At 29.1% G+C, this 26,343-nt stretch overlaps 1 protein-coding gene across 2 annotated transcripts in view; it reads right to left on the reverse strand.

Moving 5' to 3' along the window:
* Nucleotides 1-26,343, reverse strand: part of crb (cell polarity complex component crumbs) — a 332,998-nt gene that overhangs the window by 31,067 nt on the left and 275,588 nt on the right. For both annotated transcript variants that reach the window (XM_075371826.1, XM_075371827.1), the window contains 8 exons: nucleotides 24,175-24,396; nucleotides 23,778-23,952; nucleotides 17,714-18,030; nucleotides 13,499-13,720; nucleotides 9,225-9,418; nucleotides 8,308-8,617; nucleotides 5,773-5,995; nucleotides 2,525-2,661 (listed from right to left, as the gene is read on the reverse strand). In XM_075371826.1, the coding sequence (XP_075227941.1) occupies nucleotides 2,525-2,661; nucleotides 5,773-5,995; nucleotides 8,308-8,617; nucleotides 9,225-9,418; nucleotides 13,499-13,720; nucleotides 17,714-18,030; nucleotides 23,778-23,952; nucleotides 24,175-24,396 (1,800 nt within the window). The remainder of the gene's footprint in view (nucleotides 1-2,524; nucleotides 2,662-5,772; nucleotides 5,996-8,307; nucleotides 8,618-9,224; nucleotides 9,419-13,498; nucleotides 13,721-17,713; nucleotides 18,031-23,777; nucleotides 23,953-24,174; nucleotides 24,397-26,343) is intronic.

Consider the following 26,343-nt stretch of genomic DNA (forward strand, 5'->3'; position numbering starts at 1 on the left):
AAAAGTTAAAAAATTCCATATACAGAAATATGATGTCAATTACTAAAATTAAAATAAAAATTAAAAATAAAATAAATAAGTAGTTTAAATAAAATAAAAATGTATGTGGTCTAGCTAGCCATTGTTACATAACTGTACAGAGTTGAAATATTATAAATTAACAATGTCTGAAGAAGTGCTGGCATATATTAGAAACATATACCAATAGAATTATTTTAAATTTGATGACAAATATCATACTCAAGAAAATATCTTAACAATGGGTTTTCCTTTGTCAGCCATTATGTCTGAGATTTATGTGCATAAAACTCATCCTACAGCACCAAAAATTTAGTCATTTAGCTAAACAGGGATGTGCTAAAAGCATAGCAAATAAATCCATTTACTATGAAAAAAAATTATGAGTTATTATATGGGTTTGGCTGAAATCTAATGAACCACTGGAAAACTTTCATTCCCCCTACTACTAATATTCCAAAACTCATACACCCATGCCTTCTCATTTTCTGTCAGTCGCCATTGTTACAGAGTGAAGTACGTCTACTCAACGCATTTAAAAAATCGAGCATCAGTTGAATTCTTAACAGAGGAAAAGTAAACACAAGTGACATTCATTGTCATCTGCAATCCACTAATGGTGATGAAACTGTTAATCGAAGCATAAGTGAGTAAACCCATCGAATTGGTGTGGTGGTGAACTCATCACAAATCAGCTGATTTCAAAGTCAAGAGTTCTAAGGTTCAAATGCTAGTAAAGGAAGTTACTTTTATTCGGATTTGAATACAAGATCATGAATACTGATGTTCTTTGGCAGTTGGGTTTCAATTAAACACCACATCTCAGGAATGTTCGACCTGACACTGTACAAGACATTTACATTCACACATATCATCCTCAATCATTCTCGAAAGTAATACCTAACGGTGGTTATGGAGGCTAAACAGAAAAAGAAAGGAAGTGTAGTGAGTAGATGGTCAATAAAGCTTTGTGCATCAGAAGCTGGTAAAGAGAATATTGAGGATGAACCTCTTACTGGTCAATTAGCTTCTGTGACTGATGAGAAGTGCCAAAAAAAGATGGAAGAAGCGATTCAAAATGACAGTGCAGCAAATATCACCACCCACATAGGCATATGAAAGAACAATTAGAACACATTATTATCAACTGGACAATCATAAAATTTGCTTGCAGTGGGTGCCACACAAACTCACAGTAATGAACAAACAACAAATTGATTGTTGTGAACAGCTTCTGAAACATTATCATGATAACTGAGAAGAACTCCTTTTCAGTACTTTAATGCAAGATGAAACTTGGGTGCATCATTACAAACCAGAAGAAAAAATTACAGTGTAACCCTCACAAAAAAAAATTCTTGTGACATTGTTCTAGGATTACAACACACATGAATATATGACACTCTTCCTGGAAGCAGTGTTGAGTGTATATTTTATGCAATGCATAAAAATATTAAAACACCTTAGGCGATGTGTGTTGTGTTCCACAATCCATGGAACCAATAATTCTGCAACTTGATAATCCTAAGCCACATGCATAACATGCAACTGCAAAGGCTCTTGTGAAGTTGAAACTTGAACCTATTTCACACCCTTCATACCCACAGATTTGACACTGTGATTTTTACTTCTTTCTGAAATTAAAGAGGAATTTTAAGGATGTTCATTTCTCCACGGGTGATGAACTGAAGGTTGCAATGAAGATATGGGCCAAGAAAAGACCGCTGGCATTCTTCATTGACAGAATGAGATAACATTTCACCATTGCGATGAATGAGTAGCTGCTGTAAATGGTGACTATGAGGATAATGTAATTTTTTGTATGAAAAAAATGAACTTTTATGCCGTATTTGTTTCATTTGATTATATTTTTTCATTTGCGAGTTATGAATGCTTATCTTTCAGCCACTCCTTGTAAGAGAGTAGAATAAAATTATTTTTTTTTAAATAAATAACATTATGTAAATTGTTTTTAAATACAGTGCATTTATAACATCATTTACATCATTATAAAATTAAATTATCTAAATTTATTAACAATACTCTGAATAACTATGATAAGTGCTTATGGGTAACATTAATTTAGAATTAAGACACCATTGCGTGAATATTACTGATCACTTCTCTTTCATTGTCACTGCACATACATTCTTTACTTTCACTCTTTTCTTATCTTAGGTTTCACTTTCTTTTCATAATCTGATTCGTGCAAAGTATTAATCAATAAAAAACAAATTATTAAAACACACAAATTAATCATCTTCATTGTTAAGAAGACAAAACATGATGACATTGTTTACTTTACCACTTTTTTGCAAAAGAGATTTTTTCAAATAAATGAAAGGATAAAGAAAAGTAAATGTTGGCATAAGATCAGCTGATTACAGATTTATTTCTGTTACAGAGCTATTCTATAGTAGAATTTTCAAGTCGTTAGTAACCATAAGATTGAGAAATAATTTATTTTTGACACAACAGCAAATAATTTATAACAGTTAATATCAACCTTATAAGCACCACCAGCAGACTGTTTATTATTTCCATGCAAATTCTGATCTAGCATTGAGACATTAATATCATTTGTTGATTCAGCATCAGTTACATAGCTATTTCTGTCAGCTATAATCATAATGTCAGTATCACCTGTAATTTAAAAGAAATCTTTAAAAAACCAGAATACAAATCTAATGAGAATAAAATGAAAATAATGTTGATTGTAGTAAAATTAGTAGAACATTAAATTAAATAGCTTATGACATAGCCATTTCCAAAAATAATAAATATCCAATACCAGGTTTATAAAAAAGGTGACATAAAGTGGTTCCTATTACCATTTTCACAGAGCCAAATTTTAAATTGTTGCTATTAAAACCTTAAAAATCTGATGTGGATACCACATGATTTCCTTGTGTGCCTCTTAAATTTTATATACACTTGTTTTTTAAATGAAAAGTACATAAAATTTTATTTCATTAATAACTGCTGATAGTTTTCAAATTTTTTAAAATTGTTATTATTGAATTATTATTTATCTTAAAAATCTTTTTACAATCAGAGATTAATAATTATTAATAAAGCAATACATTTAAATTTAAAAAAAAAGTTAAAAAAAAGGATATGAAGTCTGATTCAAACTGATGTGCCTTCCACTTGTAAGATCCAAATATTCCACTAATTAAAATTTTATTAGGTTATACCTCTGAAACCAATGAAAAGAAGTACGATTTATGATATATCATTGAAAAGCTCTCAATGAGAGCTTATTACTGTAATTAAGAAAAAGTCCAAAATTCAATTTCTTTTAGATTTCAGGCCTTTTGGAAAGGGGAGGTGCACAACTAGATGTTACAACAGTTCTAAGTCCAAAGTTTCAACATCCTACAGCTAATCATTTTTAAGTTATGCGAGATATGTGCATATATACAGACCGTCATGCCAAAACTAGTCAAAATGGATTCACGGATGGTCAAAATGGATATTTTGGTTGAAATCTGAAATTTTTCATGGTCACAATACTTCCTTTACTTCGTACAAGGAAGTAAGAAGAAATACTAAACTACAATTATATTAAAACTAGCCAGCCCATCTAGCCAAAACGAACCTGGACCCTCGGGGCTCAGATCAGCTCAGGCAAATCCCAGAGCCAACTCAGGAGCTCCTCAGGGCCTCCTGGGGCAAAAGAACCTATCCATGGCTGCAGAGCTCACAATTCCCAATTTTCCGCATAGGAGGGGGGGGGGCACCGTCCTGAACACACACAGAGCTTGCTTCAGACGCCAATCCCATCTACCCAGAGGGATCCACTCCCTGAACCCCCACACTGTACCTTATCCTCATGGTTGTGAGAACAATACTGATAAATAATAATTATAGTTTTCAAACTTTACTGAAACCTGAAAAATAAAAAATTAAAAAAGATAGAATAATAGTAATTATAACTAAAGTACACACACCTTTGATGTCGAAAAATTCATAACTTACCATGGTGGCAGAAATATAATAATGAAGTAAAAGAATTAATCCATTTTTTCCTTAATGAAAATCTTTAATTCACAACTTCACCTTCCTTGGGGGCAAAGAAATAATGAATATTTTAAATATTTTAACCTTCAAGGAGGCTAGGGCTTAGGTTGATGGGTTAAACCTTCCCTGGGATAACATGAATATATCCTGCAAATTTGAAAGTAATCGGTCGGTTGGTTTTCGCGTGATGCGATAACAAACAAACAGACAAAATTTATATATTTATATTACATGTCCAAATAACCGTCATCTATCACATCAGAGTAAACCTGATGCATGCAAAAGTTAGCCTTCATTAACCTACTAACAAACGCTTTAAATTAATTACTTTTTACTGTATTTTAGTCCTTTTATAGTCTATAACAAAGGTTTTTCAGAGCTGAAAGAGCACTGCATCAAGGCTTCTAGCCATATTAATTTTCTAAACATAATATAATTAATTTACACAGAAGAAGCTCATTGTACTAACAGAATTTATTAGGATCTTAACTTCTGTACATTTTGAATATAAAAGTTTTTTCTTAGAAAAAATAACTTAACCAAACAACTGAATCAGAAGGAATTTATTTTTCAAGTAGTTTAAAATTAAAAAAAAATAAACTAAACACAATTATAATTAGTTATTTCTTAATACCATGAGTGTAAACTACAAGATATGTATGCTTGTTTTTATAAATATGTAATTTATAAAAAAAAATATTCTTAGTAAATCATAAGTTGTCTGCATCTTATTAAAAAAAAAAAATTGTTTTATTTATGCAAAATATTTACACACAACATAAATACGAGCATTTTTATTTTTCAGATTTTGTATAATAAAGCACAATAATTAAAGAGATTTCATAACTGTCACTGCCAAGTCACACCTATGGACATGGTTTCATTTCAAGAGCACACACCTAGCATAAATATTTACCAGCAAGCTCAAGAGAGTTATCTGCTTTAAATGGTTAAAATAGTAGTTAACTTAGTATACTGGAGTATATATATTTTTTAATTACATATATATTAAAAGCTTCTTTACAATTTCCTAAATATATTTTCACGCATTTTCAGATTAACCAGCCAAGAATTCAATAAAATTGGGCTAGTTAAGATGGAATCCACTATATAAAATAAGCTGTATACTAAGTACTAAGATGCACTGTATAAAAAAAAAAAATGAATTACACGTACTTTAAATCTTGAATCTGGATACATTTTGGTAGCGCAGGCATGGCTTACAATAGTGTGCAGGTGACAATTTTGTATATAGTATTAATTTTTTCAATTTTTTAAATTTATTTAAACATATATACATATACAGACACAAACACACACATATATATACATAGTCCCAGTAATGTAAGGATTCCAACACAGTCATACATCTAAATTGGTTCAGTTGTTGAGCTGCTTTGTGGAACAAACATACACCCTAAATACATTACACTTCTTTTTGGGTAGTCGAGTAAAAAGGAGATATGTGGACACAAAAATTAGAAATGAATTTTCAAGCTGGAATAATAAACATGGTAGAGATTCAACACATTCATCGCTGACTTAAAAAAGGAAAATAACCTTAAAAATCAGCATCAACAACATATAAAAATTATGAAAATCAATAAGCCAAGACCTACTCTGTTTTAAACACCTCTATTAAATTTTCTCAGTTACAGAATTTACAAACCCAAAAATAATATTATATAAAAATGAGAAGTTACTATAATACATAAGTAAATAAATCATTACCTATTGTAACTGGAGAATTTAAGATGAGATTCTGCCAATCAGCTGATGAAAAATTAGCAACTATTTGAGGTTCTTGTGATTCATCTGATACTCCAGCTAATTTTCCAATTAAAGTATTATTAACCATTTTTAAAGAAATTGTAGTCCATTCCCCTTCTGGCTGTTCTTTACGTAACCTTATAACTTTACCAGAAGGTGTATCTAAACGCCATGATACAGTTACCTAGAATAATTAATCTATTTTAGAGCGATATGTAATAATAAACAGGCAAATCAGCATGAAGAAAAACAAATACAATTTATTTTTTTCATAAAATTTAAACTATTCACTTTTTCAGTAAGATCCTTTCCAGAGATATTATGTAGCTCCTTCATTATCAGTTTTTTTGAAGCTGCTTTCTATTCTAGAAAAGACTTTTTACTAGTAACTAAGGGGCTGCACCCCTGGCTGCTTTGCGACCAGCATTTCAATGTTTTTCTTACCATATCATAATATAGGAAGAACAATGTTCACTCATATCTCGATTCAAGAGTTGAGGAAAAATTTTGGTTGAGGTGTGACTTGATTATCCAAGTGTTTATCTAACCATTTTATAAAATAGGGAAGATTAAGAATTTTATGGTGCTGTTCTTATCAAGGTTTTATCATAGTTCTCCTGATGAATCCAGGCAAATGCTGGAGAAATTCCTTTCATCTTACAGTATTCATAAATAATGTTATATTAAGTAATAAATATATTTTTATTAAGTAATAAAAATATAAAACAGTAAGTCTACAATAGTTTTTGTTAACAAAATGCAAAAAAATATTAAGTATAATAAATGTTATGTAAACAACACATGTTTATAGTGTTATAATACAATTTAGAATACTAAAATAGCAAATGCATTTAGCTAATTTGTTGCATTTTGCCAAAATAAAAATGTGAGCACATATAGCAAACAAACCAACGCACCATGCTTCCTGACACAAATGTTACAGTCAAAAAATAGGCTTTTTTAGATATATTTTTGGGTTTTTCCTTCTATTATGCACTACTAAATCTACATGCATTTAAACTAATGCTTTCATGAAAACTATAGCCCCATTTAAGTGTACATCAAATATTCTAAAGCAGCATTCTGGGAAACCCCTATAACTGTATTGTCAGCTTTTTTCAGTTCCTCATTTACATAAAGAATAATTGTTGATAAAACTTATTTTGTAAATGATCATTTTGAAGGAAGAATGAATTAAATTATGTTTATTACTTAATTTTTTAATTGACTATCTTGCAACAAGCTGTAAATTTAATGAAAGCTAGTCTGGTTCAATTTCAGCTTGATTTACTGATTAATCCTGATTAAACAGCAGTGCCTATTACTGTTAACTAAACCTCATCTGGATTTGAAAGCCTACCTGTACTACTGTTTTACTAGAGTATTCAAATCAAAATTAACCATTGTTTTAAAAGAATTTAAACCCATTTGCATTCAGTAACTTAATTGCAACATTAAATTTTTCAATGAATAACTTCAGCCATTATATTTAACTTCATTGAACAATAGAAATTGAGATTATCATCTGCAGATCACCACGACAATATGCTTTTAACTTTTATACAAAGAAGCTCTTTTAGACGAGTTTTATAAAATTATGATCAGTCCTTCCCACAGTGGTCTTGAAGATTGAATTGTTGTAAATTGCACATATTCAAGTAGTTATCTATATCAAATTAAGTGAAGAATATTTTGAATGAAGATAATGAACCCTTTTCAGTTAAAACAACTAAAACCCATTTAACAAAGCAATTGGCTGAATTTAAGTTTATTGAGACTAGAATTACAATAATCAGAGTAAGATCATAACACATAAAGGGCTTAAGAACCAAACAGTTCTGTTTTCCAAACACAGAGCTATTCATTTTGCTATAAAAAAAATTGGTACTTATGTATTAACGCCACCGCAGCTACAGCTTTATTTAAAAACAAAGTAGTCAATCGGATTTTGGTGGAAAATGGGCTGATATAGAGTTTAACATAGATTCAAAACAGTCTCTTTATTAATTTTAATAAATGGTTATTTATATTTATATATTTTAAAAATGCAATTTAACCAAACTTAATCTACGCTCACTTCGCTCACTAACCTTGACTAATTAACAGGAGTGTTTTGATTATTTAAATAATGAATAATTGCAATAATTACTGAATTTATTAAAGTAAATACTCAAAAAATTACGGTGTTAATTAGTCAAGGTTAGCGAGCGAAGCTAGCGTAGGTTAAGTTTGGTTAAATTATATTTATAAAATAAATAAATAAATATAAATAACCATTTATTAAAATTAATAAAGAGACTGTTCATTTTCCACCGAAATCCGACTGACTACTTTGTTTTTAAATAAAGCTGTAGCTGTGGTGGCGTTAATACGTAAGTACCAAAAGATTTAGAGGGAATACCTGGACAATAATACAGACACAACATATAACACAAACATTAAACTAAAATTACTAATTAGAAAAAATGTTTCTTATAAAATATAAAAATGTCTTACTTGGCCTTTATATACAGAAATTTGGAAGTATCGTTGTACTGAAGATGAATCTGGACCAATATGTAATAAAGTGCCACCAGTACGACTTCGATAAGAGACTTCCAAATCTTCTGGAACAGTTAATTTATCACCATCTCCTTGTACAAATGAATATCGTAACTTTGTACCATGGCCATCAAGTGTTACATTCGCAACACACTCATAACCATAATTAAGATTGCGACATACACTCCCAGGTGGGCAATTCTTCAACTGACAGAACTCCATTTCTTCGCATTCTTTTCCTTTGTAACCTCGAGTACAATGGCAACTGTAAAATGTATAGTTATGTATCTATTAAACATATTACTAATAATTTAAAACAAATGAAGACAGTAAAGCAAAATATACATAAATGATATGAATGGACAATTAAAACAATCAATCACTGTTGGCTAGATAATACTAGTAAATAGTACAATTGGTTAATAATAGTACTGGTTATATACTAATTATTAAAGTAATAGTACTTTATACTATTTAGTTAATAGTATAATTGGTTACAATGTATTACATATATTTAAGAATATGAAACAAAAAAATTACTTTCTAAATGGAATCCTTTTATTTTGATTATTTAGGATAAAAAAGTTAAATTACATTTTATTTCTAATTTAAGAGAAATTCAACATTTTTCAAGTTTAATTAGGTCATAATACATGACTAATTATAAAAAAGAAAAATAACTTAAGTAGTCATGAGTTTTCAATAAAGTTGAAAAAGGTTAAAAATAATAAGTTTTATTTGCCTTAAAAAGTTACTAACAATTATTCACAGAGTTAAGGAACATATCTCTTTCAATTAAAAATCAAAATACATACACTCTAATTTTTACTTTTGAAATTTAATAAACAATAACATTATAAAATATTACTTACATAAAATCATTCCATGTTATTTCACAAACACCATCATGTTGACATGGATTACTAGCACAAGTATCATCTGACACAGTTCCTTCTAGTACCGCATTATGATCAAATGATACTACACCGAGTGCAGATGGTAATACAAGATCATCCAATATCAATGGGAAAAATTCAACAACCATTACATAAGACCCATTACTTACCTATAAACATGAAATAAAATTCATTATCAATATAAAAAAACCACCACATACACAGACAAATGATTCATCATTATCTAAATACATAAAAATATTTATGTTAGAATCTGTTTTTGAGGTATCTTGCACCTACTTCATTAACATGTTGCAGGTAATTCTTTTATCTATAGCACCTATTTTAAAATGTTTAGGGAACCTGTTATATATTATTGAGTAGTATCTGATCCATCTTATTCGTTTAATTTGTTAAAGAACATATAATGAATTAAATGCATTATTTATTTTTTTTAATGAGTGTTTTTTAAATTGTTTCGTAAAAAATAATGCAAATATTGTATTATTAATTTCACTTTCCTTAGGCATAATTTTATATTTTTTTCATTAGTAATGCTTTCTATTCTTTGGTTTAATATCTGTCTCTATTCTCTCTGCTTTTTTAATTTTAAATAGCATTGAGTAGCCAAAAATAAATACCAACCCATAATAAAGCTGTATCTAATGTTATTTAACTTAAATAAAGTAAGGATTGAAATCATTGTTAAATAAGCCTTCATTTTCATGCCTAAAATCTAATTTAAGTCTGTTAATCTCTTTTCATTTAAAATGTAAATGAACTATTAATCAATATAAATAAAAGAGAATTAAAACACAATGATGGAAAGCTTAAGACTGCAAACGGTAAGAAAATGATACATCATAAACAATCAATAAAAAAATCCTAAACAAAAATGTAAATCTTTGAAACAGGAGAATGATAATGTAGCTTTTCTACTGAAAAAATCATCTTTTTGTCATTTTAATGATAATGATTGAACTATCTGAAGGAAGTGATTTCTGAATAACAGATTGGTCAAGCATGGATTCCTTTTTATTTAATATAATTTAATATTCGTGAATTATCTAAATTATTAAAAATGAAAAAAATACTATTTTTAACAGCATTCTAATGTGTCAATTATTTGTTTATTTATTTATTTTTTTACTGATGTATGTGTTTTCGTTTTACAACATGAAATTAAAATTTACTAGTTTAGTATTATTTTTTTGTTTTTTTTTATGTCAGTTACATTTTTATTTAGGCTAATTAACACAGTCAATCAATCAAGATATAAACATATTATGCAAGGTAGAACGTTAAAATTACACTTAAAGTAATACTAATGATATGAATTTTACTGACAGTTTAGATTTTACTAATTCAAGCTTCCAAATCATAATAACATTGTTTAGAAAACAAGTACTCTTTGAGAGTAATATTCCATCAGTTAACAGACTACTTCACATTTTAGAGGTACTTCAATTAAAATTGACAAACATGTATAATCAAAACATCAGAATAGGAAACGTTATTATTAGGGTAAAAACCAAAAGTCACCAGATTACAGTGTGGTGAATTATAAAGAGCTTTGATTTGATAATGTATGCTACTTACATTTAAGTAGTATCTAACTGTAATTAATATCATTATATAGCTTTACCATATGTCTGGGATTAGCCTAGACAGTCCTGGTTTTTTAGTGCTATCTGGGGTTGCAAAAGTGTCCGAGATTTGAGAATTTTATGACTGGCAAGCATTTTTTTTAATTTTAGACCTACATGTTCAACATCATGTCTTTAAACATTCTCTTACAGTCATGCATCACTCAGCCAACAAAAAGGAATATAAATTTTTGAAATTGTGTAATGACAGTAACAATGAATGTGTTTATTGCACACTATGTACTGGAGAATTTTCTGTTGCACATGAAGGAAAGGGTGATATTGAAGACCACGTGAAAACAGCTAAACATAGGAGTGTTATTAATGTTATTGCTTCAGCAAACATAAAAGATTTTTTTAAAGCCAAAAATAGGAATAACAATAACAGTGATCTGGAGTGTGCTGCTAAAGAAGCTGCATTTTCATACCACACTGCTAGACACGAACCTAGTTTCAAAACATCAGACTGCACATCTAAACTCGTTAAAAAGTTATATAATCCAAAATTTTCATCTGCTAAAACCAAAACCGAGGCAATTATTGTTAACGTTATTTCGCCATTTATATTTGATAATGTGTTGCATTCTTTGGAAAGCGTTAATTATGTAACAGAAACGATGGATAGCTGAAACAGAAGTGAAGTAAAACTTGTTCCGTTTGTTGTAAGATATTTCAGACTGAAGGAGAGAATTCAAGTTAAACTTTTAAATTTCAATGAGTGTCAGGTGAAATTGTTCAAATTTTGACTCTGTATCTTTTGCAGTGTGTGAAAAAATACAAACTTGAAGAAAAGTTGGTTTGTTATAATGCTGATAACACTCAAAGTAATTTTGATGATGTGAAAAAGAAGGGGAATGAAAATGTGTTCAGAAAAGTTCAAAGTGATTTATATAAACCTATATTAGGAATTGGTTGGTCAGCCCATGTTGTACACAATTCAGTAAAAACAGTATGCGATTTTCTACCCCTGGTCATAAAAGTTATTATAAAAATTTTCACATATATACAGTAAGAGCAATGAAACTTAAAGAGTTCTGTGAATTTGGGGAAACAGATTACAAAAAAGTATTACCTCATAGCAGCACACAGTTCCTTAGTTTGTTACCTGCAATAGAAAGAATTCTCCCCATTTTTGATGGCCTAAAATCATATTTCTTATCTTGTGACAAATGCCCAAAATTATTATTTGATTTTTTTGAAAATCTAGAAAAAGAACTGTTTTTGAAATTTTTATACGGTACTCTACAGATATTTAATAATGCAGTTCTGAAATTGGAAGCTAATTCTATCACAGCAACAGAAGCATTTCAGACATAGTCTGAATTAATTTGTCAACTTCAGGAAAGAAAAACCCACAAATTTATACCATCTTCTGCCAAGGAATTGCTATGAACTCTAAAAGAAAATAATGATGTTCAGGAACAAAAGTTTTTTCAAGCGTAGACAATATTTATAATAGTAGTATCTAATACTTAGAGTAGTGGAGAAGCAGTTTTGATGAAGTTAGTAAGTTTCAGTGGATAAATTTACGAACTGAAATTGCCTGGTCTGATTTAGAAGAGAATGCACTAGTTGTTAATGAAATTAAAAAATATTCCATAAATATTGATGACCTATTTGATGAACGTAGATTGTTAAACCAGGTAATTCAAAATCAAAGGGTAGGTTGTGGTTCTAGTTCTGAAAAAGTACTAGATACTATTGAAGAGAAGTGGAAAGCAATTTTTAAGGTGTTTCAAAAGACTGATATTTCATGTTGCAATATTTCTAAAATGACTGAGTTAGCGATGTCATTGCCTGGGACATCTGCTCCAGTTGAGAGAGTTTTTTCAATTACAGGGATAATTTGGTCTGCAGAAGGGATAAAAGGGGTAAAAAGAAAGCGGTCTGTCGAAAGGAGTTTTTAGTTAAGTAGCAAATGAAGCCAGTTACAACACAATAACAATGGCTGTGTTGGTTGAGCCGCTGCGCCATACTGTCACACCCTTTAAAAAAATCAAAATTAAAAAAACACCGGAAAATGGTTTTTAGATATTTATCTGAAGAGTATTTGCAAGCCCCAGTCTAGTGAATATCTTCATTTAGTACAATCGCAAGGGGAAAATTTGCTAGCATTATTCAAAATTTTTACCTTTCTTCACCCCTTTCAAAGTTGAATTATGAAAAATCTAGAAATTGGTTTTAGATATTTACATGAAAATTACACATATCAAAAATCAATCTGATATCTTCATTTTTACCAAGAAATTAAAGAAATAGTAAATTTCATTGTTATTCCACTTTAAACCTGCAAGTTTATGATGTTTTTTGAAATATAGGAGGTATAAATATAATGCAGCTGATAATGCGAATTAAGTTCACGAAAGCGCTTTGCTTATGTAATGAAATAACTAATCCATTTCAATTATTCTGTACTTGGGTTTCTCTGTTAAATATAAATATATATATATATATTATAAACACATACACACACACACATGCGCACGCACGTGCACTCACAAATATTTTTTACATATCTGAGATTAATAACAAACTACAAACTGGTAACTTATTACAGTTTGTGAAATTTGTTAACAGACAGTAAATATTTTCTCATCACACTACCTGTACATCTTGAATGATTCCTTTAAATCCACTACTTGCTGGTGAGTAAGTGGTACTATCAACAGTAACTTGTCTTGCATGACGGGCAGATCTTGTATTATTTGGTGGAAAACCTCCTAAATAAAGAACTTGTAAGTCAAGTTTACCATTAGCACTGATTGTTTTCCTAAAATATTCTGTGCTGTTTATTTTTACTTGTACCAAAGTAACATTTCTTACAACCTGAAATGAAATTATAATATAATTAGTTTAAAAACATAATAAACACAATCAACCAAGTAAAGTTTATCAAATGAGACTGTTATAGTTAAGACATTCAGCAACCCTCTAATTAGTGAATTATCAGAAACACGTAATCATTATCTTTAAAATAATGAAATTTCATCAAACAACTGTTTAGAATATTATTCATTGTTTCTCTAAATGTAAAATAACAATACTATTTTTATAATAAATGATAAAACAATTTTCAAGGGATAAGTTATTTCTAAGATTAATGTTATTTTACTTTTCTAATCTTAGAACTCAGAATAATCATTTACTATTATAATAATTACATAATCTAAATTTTTTGGGAAGATAAATTCTTGGATGCAGTAATGAAGGGGATAAAGATGAGTAGGAATATGTTAGTTTTTAACAATGAAGAACAGGAGATCATGATCACAAAATAATGGGATTGTTATGGACAGAAAAGGTGGAATTTGATGCAGACATGGATGAAAAATGTCTGGATAATGACAAGTTGAGAAGGCATTCATTGCAGAAATTTTTACTATATTTTTATAGCATATATCTTATGTTTTAGTGTGATTTATGTGTTACACATGGATCTTGCCTTTATCCATGCTTAATTCTCATTCCAGGTTTTACTATGTTTTGTTGGGGAAAGTAATACATTTTTTTCTGGTGTGCTGTTAATCTCACATTAGGATAATAAATGAAAAAAATGTCAAAACAGAATTACACCTTTTAAAAACTACTAGGATGATACTGCATGTAAGTACATGCAGTATTTAAAAGAGCCCAAATTACCATTATTTTTTAGCATATCATGTCTTGTCAGATATGTTTTTCTGGATAAAAAGTTATTTTTCTCAATGAATAATTCTTTTTATTGCTAATAATTTAGAAGTGTGAGTTATCAGAAATTGATTCATCCTCATTTACTGTACTAGCAAATGTTTCATATTACGTTTAAAATCATACTGAACAAATAAATTCGTGGGCAGCATAAATACTAGTTAATATCAAATAACTGTTGATTTAATCTGGAGATGAATTATGAGAGAAATTCAGAACTTTTTCAACCTTGGAAACAACATTTAGTTTATTTATTCACTGCAATAAATTAAAGGTATGTAGCCCTATTATAGTTACTCTCCCCTCTAATTTATTTTGATGATGAGAAATGAATTTTTTCAACATGTAATATGTTCTATAGCAGAATAAGAATCTTCTGGATAAAATACAGACAGTAACTCTCAATTACAGAGGTTTTAAGTGTAGAAAATAATAACAATTTACTCACTTTATCATTTTAACATTTATATTAACATCACACAATAAATTAAATTCATCATATAAAACTGAACTACACAATGGCTAAAGCAAGATCCTCTTTTCATTTAGTTATTTTGTCTACCTATATTTTCAAATTACACATTTGTAGACTTCTATGAGACCTGGCAAGCCATTTGTTGAATCTTTAGATAGAAATTTATATATAGGAACTAACAATATTTATAAAGAGCACCATCATTTCATGTTAATTTTTTGTTGTACATTTAATATTGTTTTACAAGAGGCATTCAAATATAAACTGGGATTTTTCCATGTGGACTGAGGGAGAGCAGTGAATGTGTTGGGGTGCTACAGGTAATTAGTTGAATATGCATGGAAGGGTGCAACTGGGCAGCCACATCTGTAGGTCACCTTCCCATATCAGTAGCAGAATGTCTGGGCAGGAGGTACCATCGTCTGGTGTGTGACAAATTATAATCCAATTTCTTGCCAAATCCTCTACAATTTTGACCCGACTTCAGGCACAGTTTGTAAATGCTACCAGTCAAAAACTCAAGTGTTTGATTGGTCCAAGAAATTTGAAGTGGTCGTGATGCAGTGGTGAAGAAAAATGAATGAACGTTGTCTGCGGACCATTGTCAATAATGATGACATCCAGGTCGATTGTGACCTTATTGAAGGTGACAGCTGCATAACCATCGCTGAAGTTGTATCAGAAATGGGCATAAGTAATGGGAGTGTGTATACAATATTGTCAAACACTCTTGGATACAGCAAAGTGCCAACAAGGTGGGTTATACTATACATCTTCTCACTCGGGCACAGAGAAATATAAGGAAAGATATCTGTCAGCAGTTTGAATTAATCTGAAGGAGAGGCATTTTTTGACCATTTGTGACTTGTGACAAAATGTGGGTCCACCACTACACCCTGGAAAGCATGAGAGCAAGTATTATGTGGTGAAAGAGTGGGGAGGGGGTGCCAACCAAGACCAAGAAACGCTTATCAGCTGGAAAAATTCTGGTAATTGTGTTTTGAGACTCAAAAGGTGTGCTGCTGATTGATTTCCTGCATGGTTGAAAGACGGTAAATGTGGCACACTACTGCCAGTTGTTAGATATTGTCAGGGCTGCTTATCACAACAGATGACACTAGCAACTGATTCACAATGTCCTCTTTCTCCACAACAACGCATGGCCACATACAGCAGCTCAGACTTGTGATAAACTCGCTAAAATTCCCACTCTACAGTCCAAAATTGTCATGGTGGGATTTCCACAGGTTTGGTTTGCTGAAAAAAGCTTTACGAGAGCAAAGATTCGAAGACAATGCCACAGCCAATTATTATGTGCACAACTGGTTGTTAGGGCAGCCATCTTGTTTTTTTGATTAGGGGATCAGGAAGCTGCTGGAGAAAATGTATTTCTATTGAAGGAAATTATGCAAAAAAATAAGGTAATTTATTTGTAATTTTATCTAATATCAATAAAGCTATGTAAACAAATTCATTTATATTTCAAAGATCCTTGTATTTAATGAACAAACTGAAAACAAATGAAGTTCAATAATCTTTTATAGGAAATACTTTTTTCATAATTTTACTTTGTCCACGTTCCTTAAATGAATGTACTGTCATTCAAGTTCATAATACTTAAAAAAAACAAAAAAAAAAAACATTTTTTATAGTATACTTTTACACAAACTTTTATTGAATGCAGCTTTTCTTATAATTTAAACAACTTCTGGAAAAAAAAAAAAAATACACAAGTATGGAAGAGACAGGTGGCAACAAACCATTTAAGGATATGAAATAACACAACACTAGAAGCAATGATAAAAATCATAAAACAATGAAATGTAGTCAGAAGAAAGGGAAATCATCTGACAATTTATCAAATTGATGCAAAAAAAAAGAGTGCCTGAGATGTGTTCAATGAAAGGAAATCTTGTTTATTTACTTATGTTCCCTAGATTCAAAATCTAGTTTGTTAAATTAATCCTTTTGACCCAACTCCTGCACAGATGCATTAATTACTGGACATACTCCTACAGAGTAACAAGAGGTCTAATTGACAGCCATTCTTTCCAGCCATTAAATGTGCATGTTTCTTGAATAAAGTAGAACGATTACTTCAAGCTTATTTCACATACCAGTATTAAGATTTGATTATCTATTACTAGAGATAAAGAGTAATTTTTTTTAATTGTGCAATGCATGTCTGACTATAGCTAAAAATCAATTTTTATTAACATGATTTAATTTTAAAAAAAGGAATAAAAAGAAAAATTATACAAACAAAACTACTACTGAAAAAAATTATTTTCAACATTTACAAAAAGCTAAAATTTATTGAAATGTTTCTGAAAATCTGGTGGTTGATGCTTTGGGTTTAACCAGTCATCACATAGAGGGTTAAATGAATAAACACAGCAAAATGTATAAGTCTATACAAACATTTGTAAGGTCTGCATTATACTATGTAATAGCTCAATTATGTTATATTAACAAAATAGGGAAGAGAGTGAATATTAAGCATCTCCTAGGGAATATGGTTTACAAGTTACCAGCAGACAAAATAATTCTACTTATTACAATAAATTTCTAATTAATGCATTAAGCACTCTTAAGGTACAAGTTACCTACCATAAAACGATATTATTTCAATAAAACAAAAATGTTAATATACTAACCTGAATTAAGTGACTATAACCATCATCCAATCTAACACCTCCAACAGTATAAGTTTCAACAATACCATTAAACTGAATTCTAACAATTAATTCACCACTAGCTAACTGTGTTGTAATAATAGTCTCATTTGGGTATGGTACAGATGCTGGTTTAGAACCAAGATAAAATATATCACCAAAGCTCTGTCTAGTGCGAATAAACATTGAAATATCCACTATACTTTGAACAGCTTGTCGTGCTTTAGGATCTACAGCAACTAGTACTAAACTTGCTTCAGATGAAACATTTTCATGTCCAAATGTAGCTGCAGTCAAATCTGAAAAAAGATATTAAAATAATTGAAAATTAAAAATTTCACTTTACACATTGTTTGATCATGAAGTATGTTGTTTCTTCTTGCTCTCATGTTTATTGGTGTTGCTTCTTCTGCTTATTAAAAGAGGAATTTAGAACACGTTGCCCAGACAATAGCTAATCATACTCATTAAGATCGAATCAAACATGAAAGCTTATTCTAATAGAATTACATAACTAATATTAATGCTTTAATTAGTGAATAAATATTATTTGATAGTGAATGTTTGTAAGAATATTTATCTTGAGTACTGGCATGAAGGATTAGCCACTCGAAGAGATCAAGAGGTAAGAGTCATACGTGTTTATTGGTTCTCCGGGCCAGATATATTGCTAAAGGAAATAATCAATATAATTTTACATTACATTACATCTGTATGTAATTATAGAATTAATCATTTCTTATTACAATCATTTATTTACGCCAGCATTAAACATAACTATTAAAGTATTATTATCACCTACTATTATATAAAGATGACTTCTCATTAGGAGATACGCAATCAGAATTATCGAAATTGAAAATGTTGAAATTAAATAAACAGTAATCAAATCAGCTATCAAAAGGATACACATATTTCTTACTAGCTTTGACCCTCAAATTAATGACAGTTCTTCGTTAAAAATTAAATTAAGAAATTTGCAAGGCTGTCACAAAAACATGACATAATGCAATCTAAAATCGAGAAATTAGATTTTGATCCCAATATTGCTAAAGGCAGGGTTCACACTAAAGACAATTTGTGTGCAACAGAATATAGATTGAGGTCGCTAAGCAATTGCTATCATGTTTATAGTCAAAATTTGTTTAATACACTAGTCGATCCAATTTAATTGCCACCGATTAAATATTTCCATTGATTATTCAATGGAAATATTCTTGATTGGCGATATTACTTCACAATGTTCAATGATTTGATCCATTCTAGAACTAATCTCTCTGATATCCAAAAACTACATTATCTTTATACCATCCTGTACGACATTTGATACAATAAAAAAATTTACCCATTAATAATGAAAACTATCCAGTTTACTAAAAAAATAGAAACGATAATAACTTACTCAATTGCATTCATCATATAGAGAAAATATACTTAATATTACTCAATTCAATGGTAGTTAATATTAAAAAATTAAACTCTTTATGAAAACTTCAATTTCAAAATACAATGTGCTGTACTACAGACCCTAACTGATAACTTACCACTTCTGAATCCTTCAATATATCTCCCTAAGAATTTATTTTTAGCTGATCCGAATATCAATATTCCTTCTAAAATTGACATACTACATGCACAATTTTTCTCAGTCTCATAAAGCCAGGAAAACTCATTCAAAATGCCCAATTTCCAATCATTCAAGAAACAAGGTTATATTAGACTACATTCAAAATCGAACAACTTAACTAAAAAATTTTTATATAAAATCACTGATGTAAAATGATTCTGTGAAAATTACACAGCTGCAGATTTTAATGTAATAATTCAAATTTTGTAAAAAAAGGGAAAGATGCTAAAATTAAAGAGATTTACTTTAGTTATTGAAACACATGATGAAAAACATTAATGCTGATATTAGTGAGTTTAAATGTCTCTGGAAAATGTAAATTAAAACAGTGAGTCAAGCAATTTTGTAGTGAATAATAAAAATCCAGCTCCTTATAATTTATTATGCAATTCTTCAAATTTAAAAAAATGCAAAAATAAGACTAATACACTAAAAGAAAGTTTATATGCAATACAGAAATATCAGGAAATTTCCAATGATACAATTACTAGTGTAGGAAAACCTTTGAATTTGAAAATGAAATGCAGTCTCTCAAAAGAAGATAACAATTTAAGATATTCAAATTTTAATTTACAAGATGAAAAATGTGATAATATAAAAATGGAAGAGCTTAGATGTTATAGAATGCCGGATGAAATCATTAACTGCAAAGAAAAAACATAAGTCTAAAAGAAAAAACATATTCACTATAGAAATGTATTGTCTATCATTGCTGGAATTTACTTAACTGGACCGATAGTATTTTTTTGTAACATTTTATGCAATTATTATGGAAATCTAAATTTTAATGGGACGACATATTGTGTGATTACTTATTATCTTAATGGAGAGATGCATATGTCAAATTAAGGTCAACTAGCAGTATTATGATTAAAAGATCAATTAAAGAAAATGATTCTATAAGTCTTTAAAATTCATGAATTCACAATCACTGAAAGGTAGGTGAGTTGAATATATGTCAGACTTATTCATTCTAATGGGAAGATTTCATCTAACCTACTCTTCTAAGTCTAGGATTTTACTATCTATCTACTGCAAATAACATTCTCCATGAATCGTTTGTGATATTTAAATCAAAGGAATTTCAACTAAATAATCAACCTTCACTACTTCACAAGGGATAAATTGGTAATTTATCCCTCTTTCCTCACACTTAAGCGGATTATGGGAAATTGGGATAAAAAGTGTTAAATATCATCTTCATTGTGTAATAGGACAAACTGTTCTTAATTTCAAAGAAATTTCTATTGTACTAACACAAACTGAAGCTATTTTAAACTCATGCCCACTATGTGCTTTAACTTCTGATTAAAGAAATTCACAATATTAATGGCAGGACACTTTCTCATTGGATCTGCTACTACTTCAATTCCTGACCCTAATTTCAGTGAAATTCCTATTAACTGTTTTTGGATGTTGGCAGTTATTGAAAAAAATTACATAATGTATCTGGAATAAATTATCAAAGGATTACTTAAATCAATTACAACATAATAAATGGCCTCCTAAAAGGAATATTTGCAAGAAAGACTTAGTATTGATAACAGGCAAAATACTACTCCTCTTCTACAGTGGAAACCTGGTTTAATAATGAAAACATTTGCAGAATCAGACAATTTAACATGTATTGTGGATGACAGAACATCATTCAGAATAATACATAGAGCAATACACAAACTGTGCTTGTTTCCAATCATAAGAAATTAAATGTGCTTATTAACAATTTTTTTTCTTGCTTTCTCTATTTAAGGTATCAGTTTTAACATGATAAATTCGATTGGTTTACCCCACCCATTTCAAATATTCATTTATACGAGTTGAAACTTATATACATACATACATATATATAAGACCCTATTATACATGTATAATCATACCAAGATATTCATATAAAGCTGTTTATGCCATTCACATCAAGGCTATTTAACATTACTCAACTATTATTTTTACATTCAAGGTTGCTTTCACCATGTACTTATCAAACTCAATTATAAACTTTAGTTAATTAATCATGCTATTTAAAGTTTACTACTTATTCCTCAGACAGTTACTGCACTTATTCTACAATTTCAGCTAACACAATTGACACACCATTAATCTCATACAAGTATTATTTGTTATAAGCATTCATTAAATTTAGAACTCACTTGTTAAAAAACGTTATACGAAAACTGTTACTCAAGACTCATGGACTTGTGCTTAATTTATTTAAGTGGTGCATATATATGTTCAATTATTATTACTGTTCTTATTTACTGTTTATAAACTTTAAAAAAAAAATCATGATTTTTGATGAGCAGTATGATCGATCATGGAAACTCGTTGTTTCTATTGCTTTTATGTTTGTTGGTGTTGCTTCTTCTCGCTTATTAAAAAATGACTTTAAAACATATTGCCCAAACAGTTGCTAATTCTAATTAAGATTGGATTAAACATGAAAGCTTATTCTAATAGAATTACATAACTAATATTAATGTTTTAATCAGTGAATAAATATTATTTAATAGTGAAGGTTTGTATATTTATCTTGATGTACTGGCACACTTATGGTGCGAGTAATTAGCCACTAAAAGAGATCGAGAGGCGAGAATCACATGTGGTTTAATGTCTAATAAAATAAACCTTAAATTTTTTAATATGCCTTAAAAAAATAAATCTTAACTAACTCTCCCTATCAAAGTAGATATTAATTATTCCTTTTATCAAGAACAAAAGAACAATTAAACATTAAACACTAATCACATTCAATCTGAAAAATTTATAGAAAAAAGAATAACAACATTATTTCATTAATTTGAAAATAGTAAAGTGATTGGTTGTATAGGATGTCTAACAATTTTCTGATTTGTTTGAGGAAATTTGTCATAAAAATGACTTTTTACCATTTTTACTTTTTTAAGCTTAAAAACATTACAAAGTAAAAACAAGCAATAGTAAATGGAAGAAAGGTACAGCCATTTAAGAGATTGCCAGTACAGATGACAAGATGTTAAGTATTATATAAATTAGGAAATAACCTTAAAACATGGAAGGGCAATTTCAATGAAATGGAAGAGTATGAAATATGAGGTGGAGCAGTCCTAAAATTAGAAGTTTTACAAGCAATAAAAGATATGAAGAATGGAAACACTCAAGGAATAAATGAGTAGCCAATAAAATTTATTAACTATCTAATGAAGGGTTCATGTGATAAATTTTGTTTAATAGAATTTAAAATAGTGGGATATGGCCAGAAATTTTTCTTAAAACAATCACACAATTACTATCCTCTAGAAGCTTGGGGCAGTAATGTGTCAAAATCACAGAAAAACTTGTTTAACTTTGAATTCAGCAAAAATTTCTGTGAAGAAAACAAAAAGAGTAGGCAAAGTACAAAAATGGAGCAACTGTTTAAAAAGAATAATATGAATTTAGGAAAGAAATAGGAATAATAAGTGATTAGAGTAATGGACTAATAAGAACGATTGAAGAGACATAGGTAAAAAGACATAAAGTAATAAAGTAATAGAAAACAAAACAAAAACACAAGAAAAGCACTGGATAAGGAAGCATTTAATTGAAAGATTTTTAAATTCTTAAAGAAATTTCTAATGAATTTTTATATTACCAGTGTTCTCTATAGAAGTGAAACATGGACAATAAGAAAAAAGGGGAAAAAGGAGACATTTAAATAAATATGAAGATGGAGGAAATTGGAAAAGAAAATTGAAAGAAATTGTGATTACTGAAAAAGGAATGTTGAGATTGAATGAGAATAAAAGTTTAATCAGAATTTGAAAGCTAACTAGCTCAGACATGTAATAATAATCAGAGGATAAGACTGATTAAAACAGAGCTGGAATCAAAAGTAGATAGGTAAAAAAGAGAAGCCAGGAAAAAGTAAAAATCAGAAACAAGCTAAAAGAAGTCATTTATCAAACACTTAAGTCTATCTAGGATTAGAGGAGAATTGAGGTGTCCATTTTCAACATTCCTGTACAAGGTGCAAGGAACCTGATTCAGAGAAGATGATGAATATGATCTTCAAAGTTCTGTCATAAGATATATACATAGAATTGTAAACCATTGAATACATTTTTTTTACAAAAAATCTGTAGAGAATAAGATAACAAAAACTTATAAATTGCTTTAAAATATAACAAACTACACTTAATTTCACAAACTTAACAGTCTTAAAACATGTTAAACATACTGGTAGATGAATAACTTTTCATAAGTTTCTTTTAATAGTTCCACTCTTAAGATTATTTTTCATTTTATTAAAATAAAATAAATGTGTTTATCCCATCATTTACTAAGTCTTTTAAAACTTTTTCTTTATCATAAAAAAAGCATCAACATCAATATGTTGATGCTTTTTTATGTTTATACTGCATGTTCTTGTTTTTTTTTTATGTTTATACTGATAAATATACTTACTGTATTGACATGTATGACCACGATGAGGTCGCTCACAACGACAGCTGAAGTCACTCCATTCATCTGTACAATGACCACCACTATGGCATGGATTTGGATCACACTGAGGCTTTCTTGCACACCCAGTTGTAATATCAACTAATTCAACAGGTAATGATTCTTCTGTTGGTAATGCCTGGGTAAATGAAACATAAAATACATATATTAATGGAATGTAAAAGAAAAAAAAGAAAAAAATACATATAAAACCTAACAATTTAAAAAAACACATCACAGACCAATTTCTGGCTGAGATACATTTTTAAATAAATAAATAAATAAATAAATAAATAATGTAACAAATTGTAAATATGTACACATTTAAAAAAAATTATAATTAAACAATAAGAACACTGACCCACTGATTATTAATGATAATATCTTGCATACAACCAATAAATCTAGGAGGACCAACAAGTGTAGGTAATTTTCTAAGATAATTAGAAGTGCCACCCAAGTATGTCGTGTAGAAACTAGCATGTGAAGTACCAACACCACCTTCATTTTGATTAATGGGATATATAGTTTGTTCTTCATTAGCAGCTAGTACTAAGTGCGATGTATTTATTGCTATAAATACCTGTAACATAAAATTTCACATTAAAAATAATAATGAGCAAACAAAACATAATTTGTGGCAATGCAAAATTCACATACTCGCACTTAATAGTAAATTTAATGCAAACATTTAAAAAAAAAACATTATATTTAAGTTACTGAACTAAACATCAAAAGAAAATGAAAATGTTATGCACGTTATTACATTATACAACAAAAGATTTCGAAGAATTTTCAAAGGAAAACAGAGAAAAAACTTTTTGTATAAATACCAACAGAAACAGTTTGTAATATAAAACTACAATAACAGATATTTATTAAAATTAATTTTAAAAAAAACTTTTGTAAATTAAGACAGTGAGGCAATTATTAAAGAATTAATAAGGCATGAAATGCTGATATCTAGGAATGGATTCTTCAATGCTAAAAAGTAAAAAATATTTATCTTCTTTATCTATAAAAAAAAATTGCTAAAAAGCTCAAAATATTTTCTTTTAAATAACTCATTACTAGTGTTGTTCTGGGAATGTAAATGAATCTAATATACTTACTAATCAAAAATTGTGACTTGTTGAGAATTTTTTTGACACTTTACTATTGAATAATCATTTTCAAGATTTCCATTAAAAATCTCTCCTAATGTGTCAAAATAAATGCCAGAATTGAGAAAAGACTGTTCTGCATCACCAAAAAGTTTATTAGAAAACTGATGTGAAGTCAATGTATTGGGTTTGATATCAGACAAATGCTGGAATATTTGAAGGTGTTGATCTACTTTATGGCTTTTCCACAAGTTTGACATTTTCAATAGATATTAAATGTACTAATATGTTACTACAAATGATACTTGTGTTGTTTTAATTTTTGTTATTATGAATAGTATGATAAAACAGAATTTGATCAATAGACGTATTTGAGCCACAATGTATCCGGATTTAAAATGAATCACCCACTGTACTTCATAACTAATGAATGGCATGACTAATTCATTCAAGAGCTTGGAGCTAATTGACAATCATACATAAGTTAAGACATATTCCAGACCATGTTGCATTCTAAATCAACTTTTATCTATAATATAAATAACTTTTTGAGTAGAATAGTCAAAATAGTCAAAAAAGTCAGATTTAGAATGAGTCCTTCTAAATCACAGTACTCTAATTCAGGACACATCCTCTGATTTATGAATTCATATTCTGGTTTCATGAAATGCATAGATTATTACTGCATTTTATGACATAAATAAAGTAAGTAGGTGAATTTATGACAAAAATTGACTACTAATGATTACAATGAGAAAAAATAATTTAGATGAAGTAACTGATAAAAAATGTGGTTGTAAAATAAATATAAAATAAAAAAAAAAACAGCAAAAAGTTAAATAATAACTTTCCCAGCTTCAGCAGGAAATTCATCCAAAATTATAATTGATAGTAAATTATAATTGATAGTTGATGATGAAAATAATACACATCTGGTAAAAAAAAACTGGAGTTGGATTTTTCACAAAAATCTTGAAATATTATGCTCTACTTTCATATATGGTGTTGACTGGCCCTTTGATTTTAACCAAACGCATATAAACCTCTTAAGAGATATTGAAAAGTGTAAAAAAAATTATTCTACTCTTTGAGTAATATTTGAGCTACAGACCCCATGGTGACTGTATCTCTCCAGCCTTTAGACCAATTATATAGGTAAAATTAAATGGCACCAATCAGAGAATTTCATAAAATCTGTTAATCAAGTCTGAACAATGACTTGACAACAACCAGTCAAGCAGAAAAATATGGTGCTTTTTATTTATTCCTCACCCTTGAAGAAAATTGACTGATTAAATAATTGAAGTAACATATTAAAATAATAGAATCATTTTATTACGAGGGGCATTCAGATCAATCCAAGACAATTTTTAATAAATGTAGAACATACTTATGATAGTAAAAAATACTTTTATTTCTCGATGTAA

Source organism: Lycorma delicatula, chromosome 7 (genome assembly GCF_047948215.1).
Source record: "Lycorma delicatula isolate Av1 chromosome 7, ASM4794821v1, whole genome shotgun sequence".
Classification (NCBI taxonomy): domain Eukaryota; kingdom Metazoa; phylum Arthropoda; class Insecta; order Hemiptera; family Fulgoridae; genus Lycorma; species Lycorma delicatula.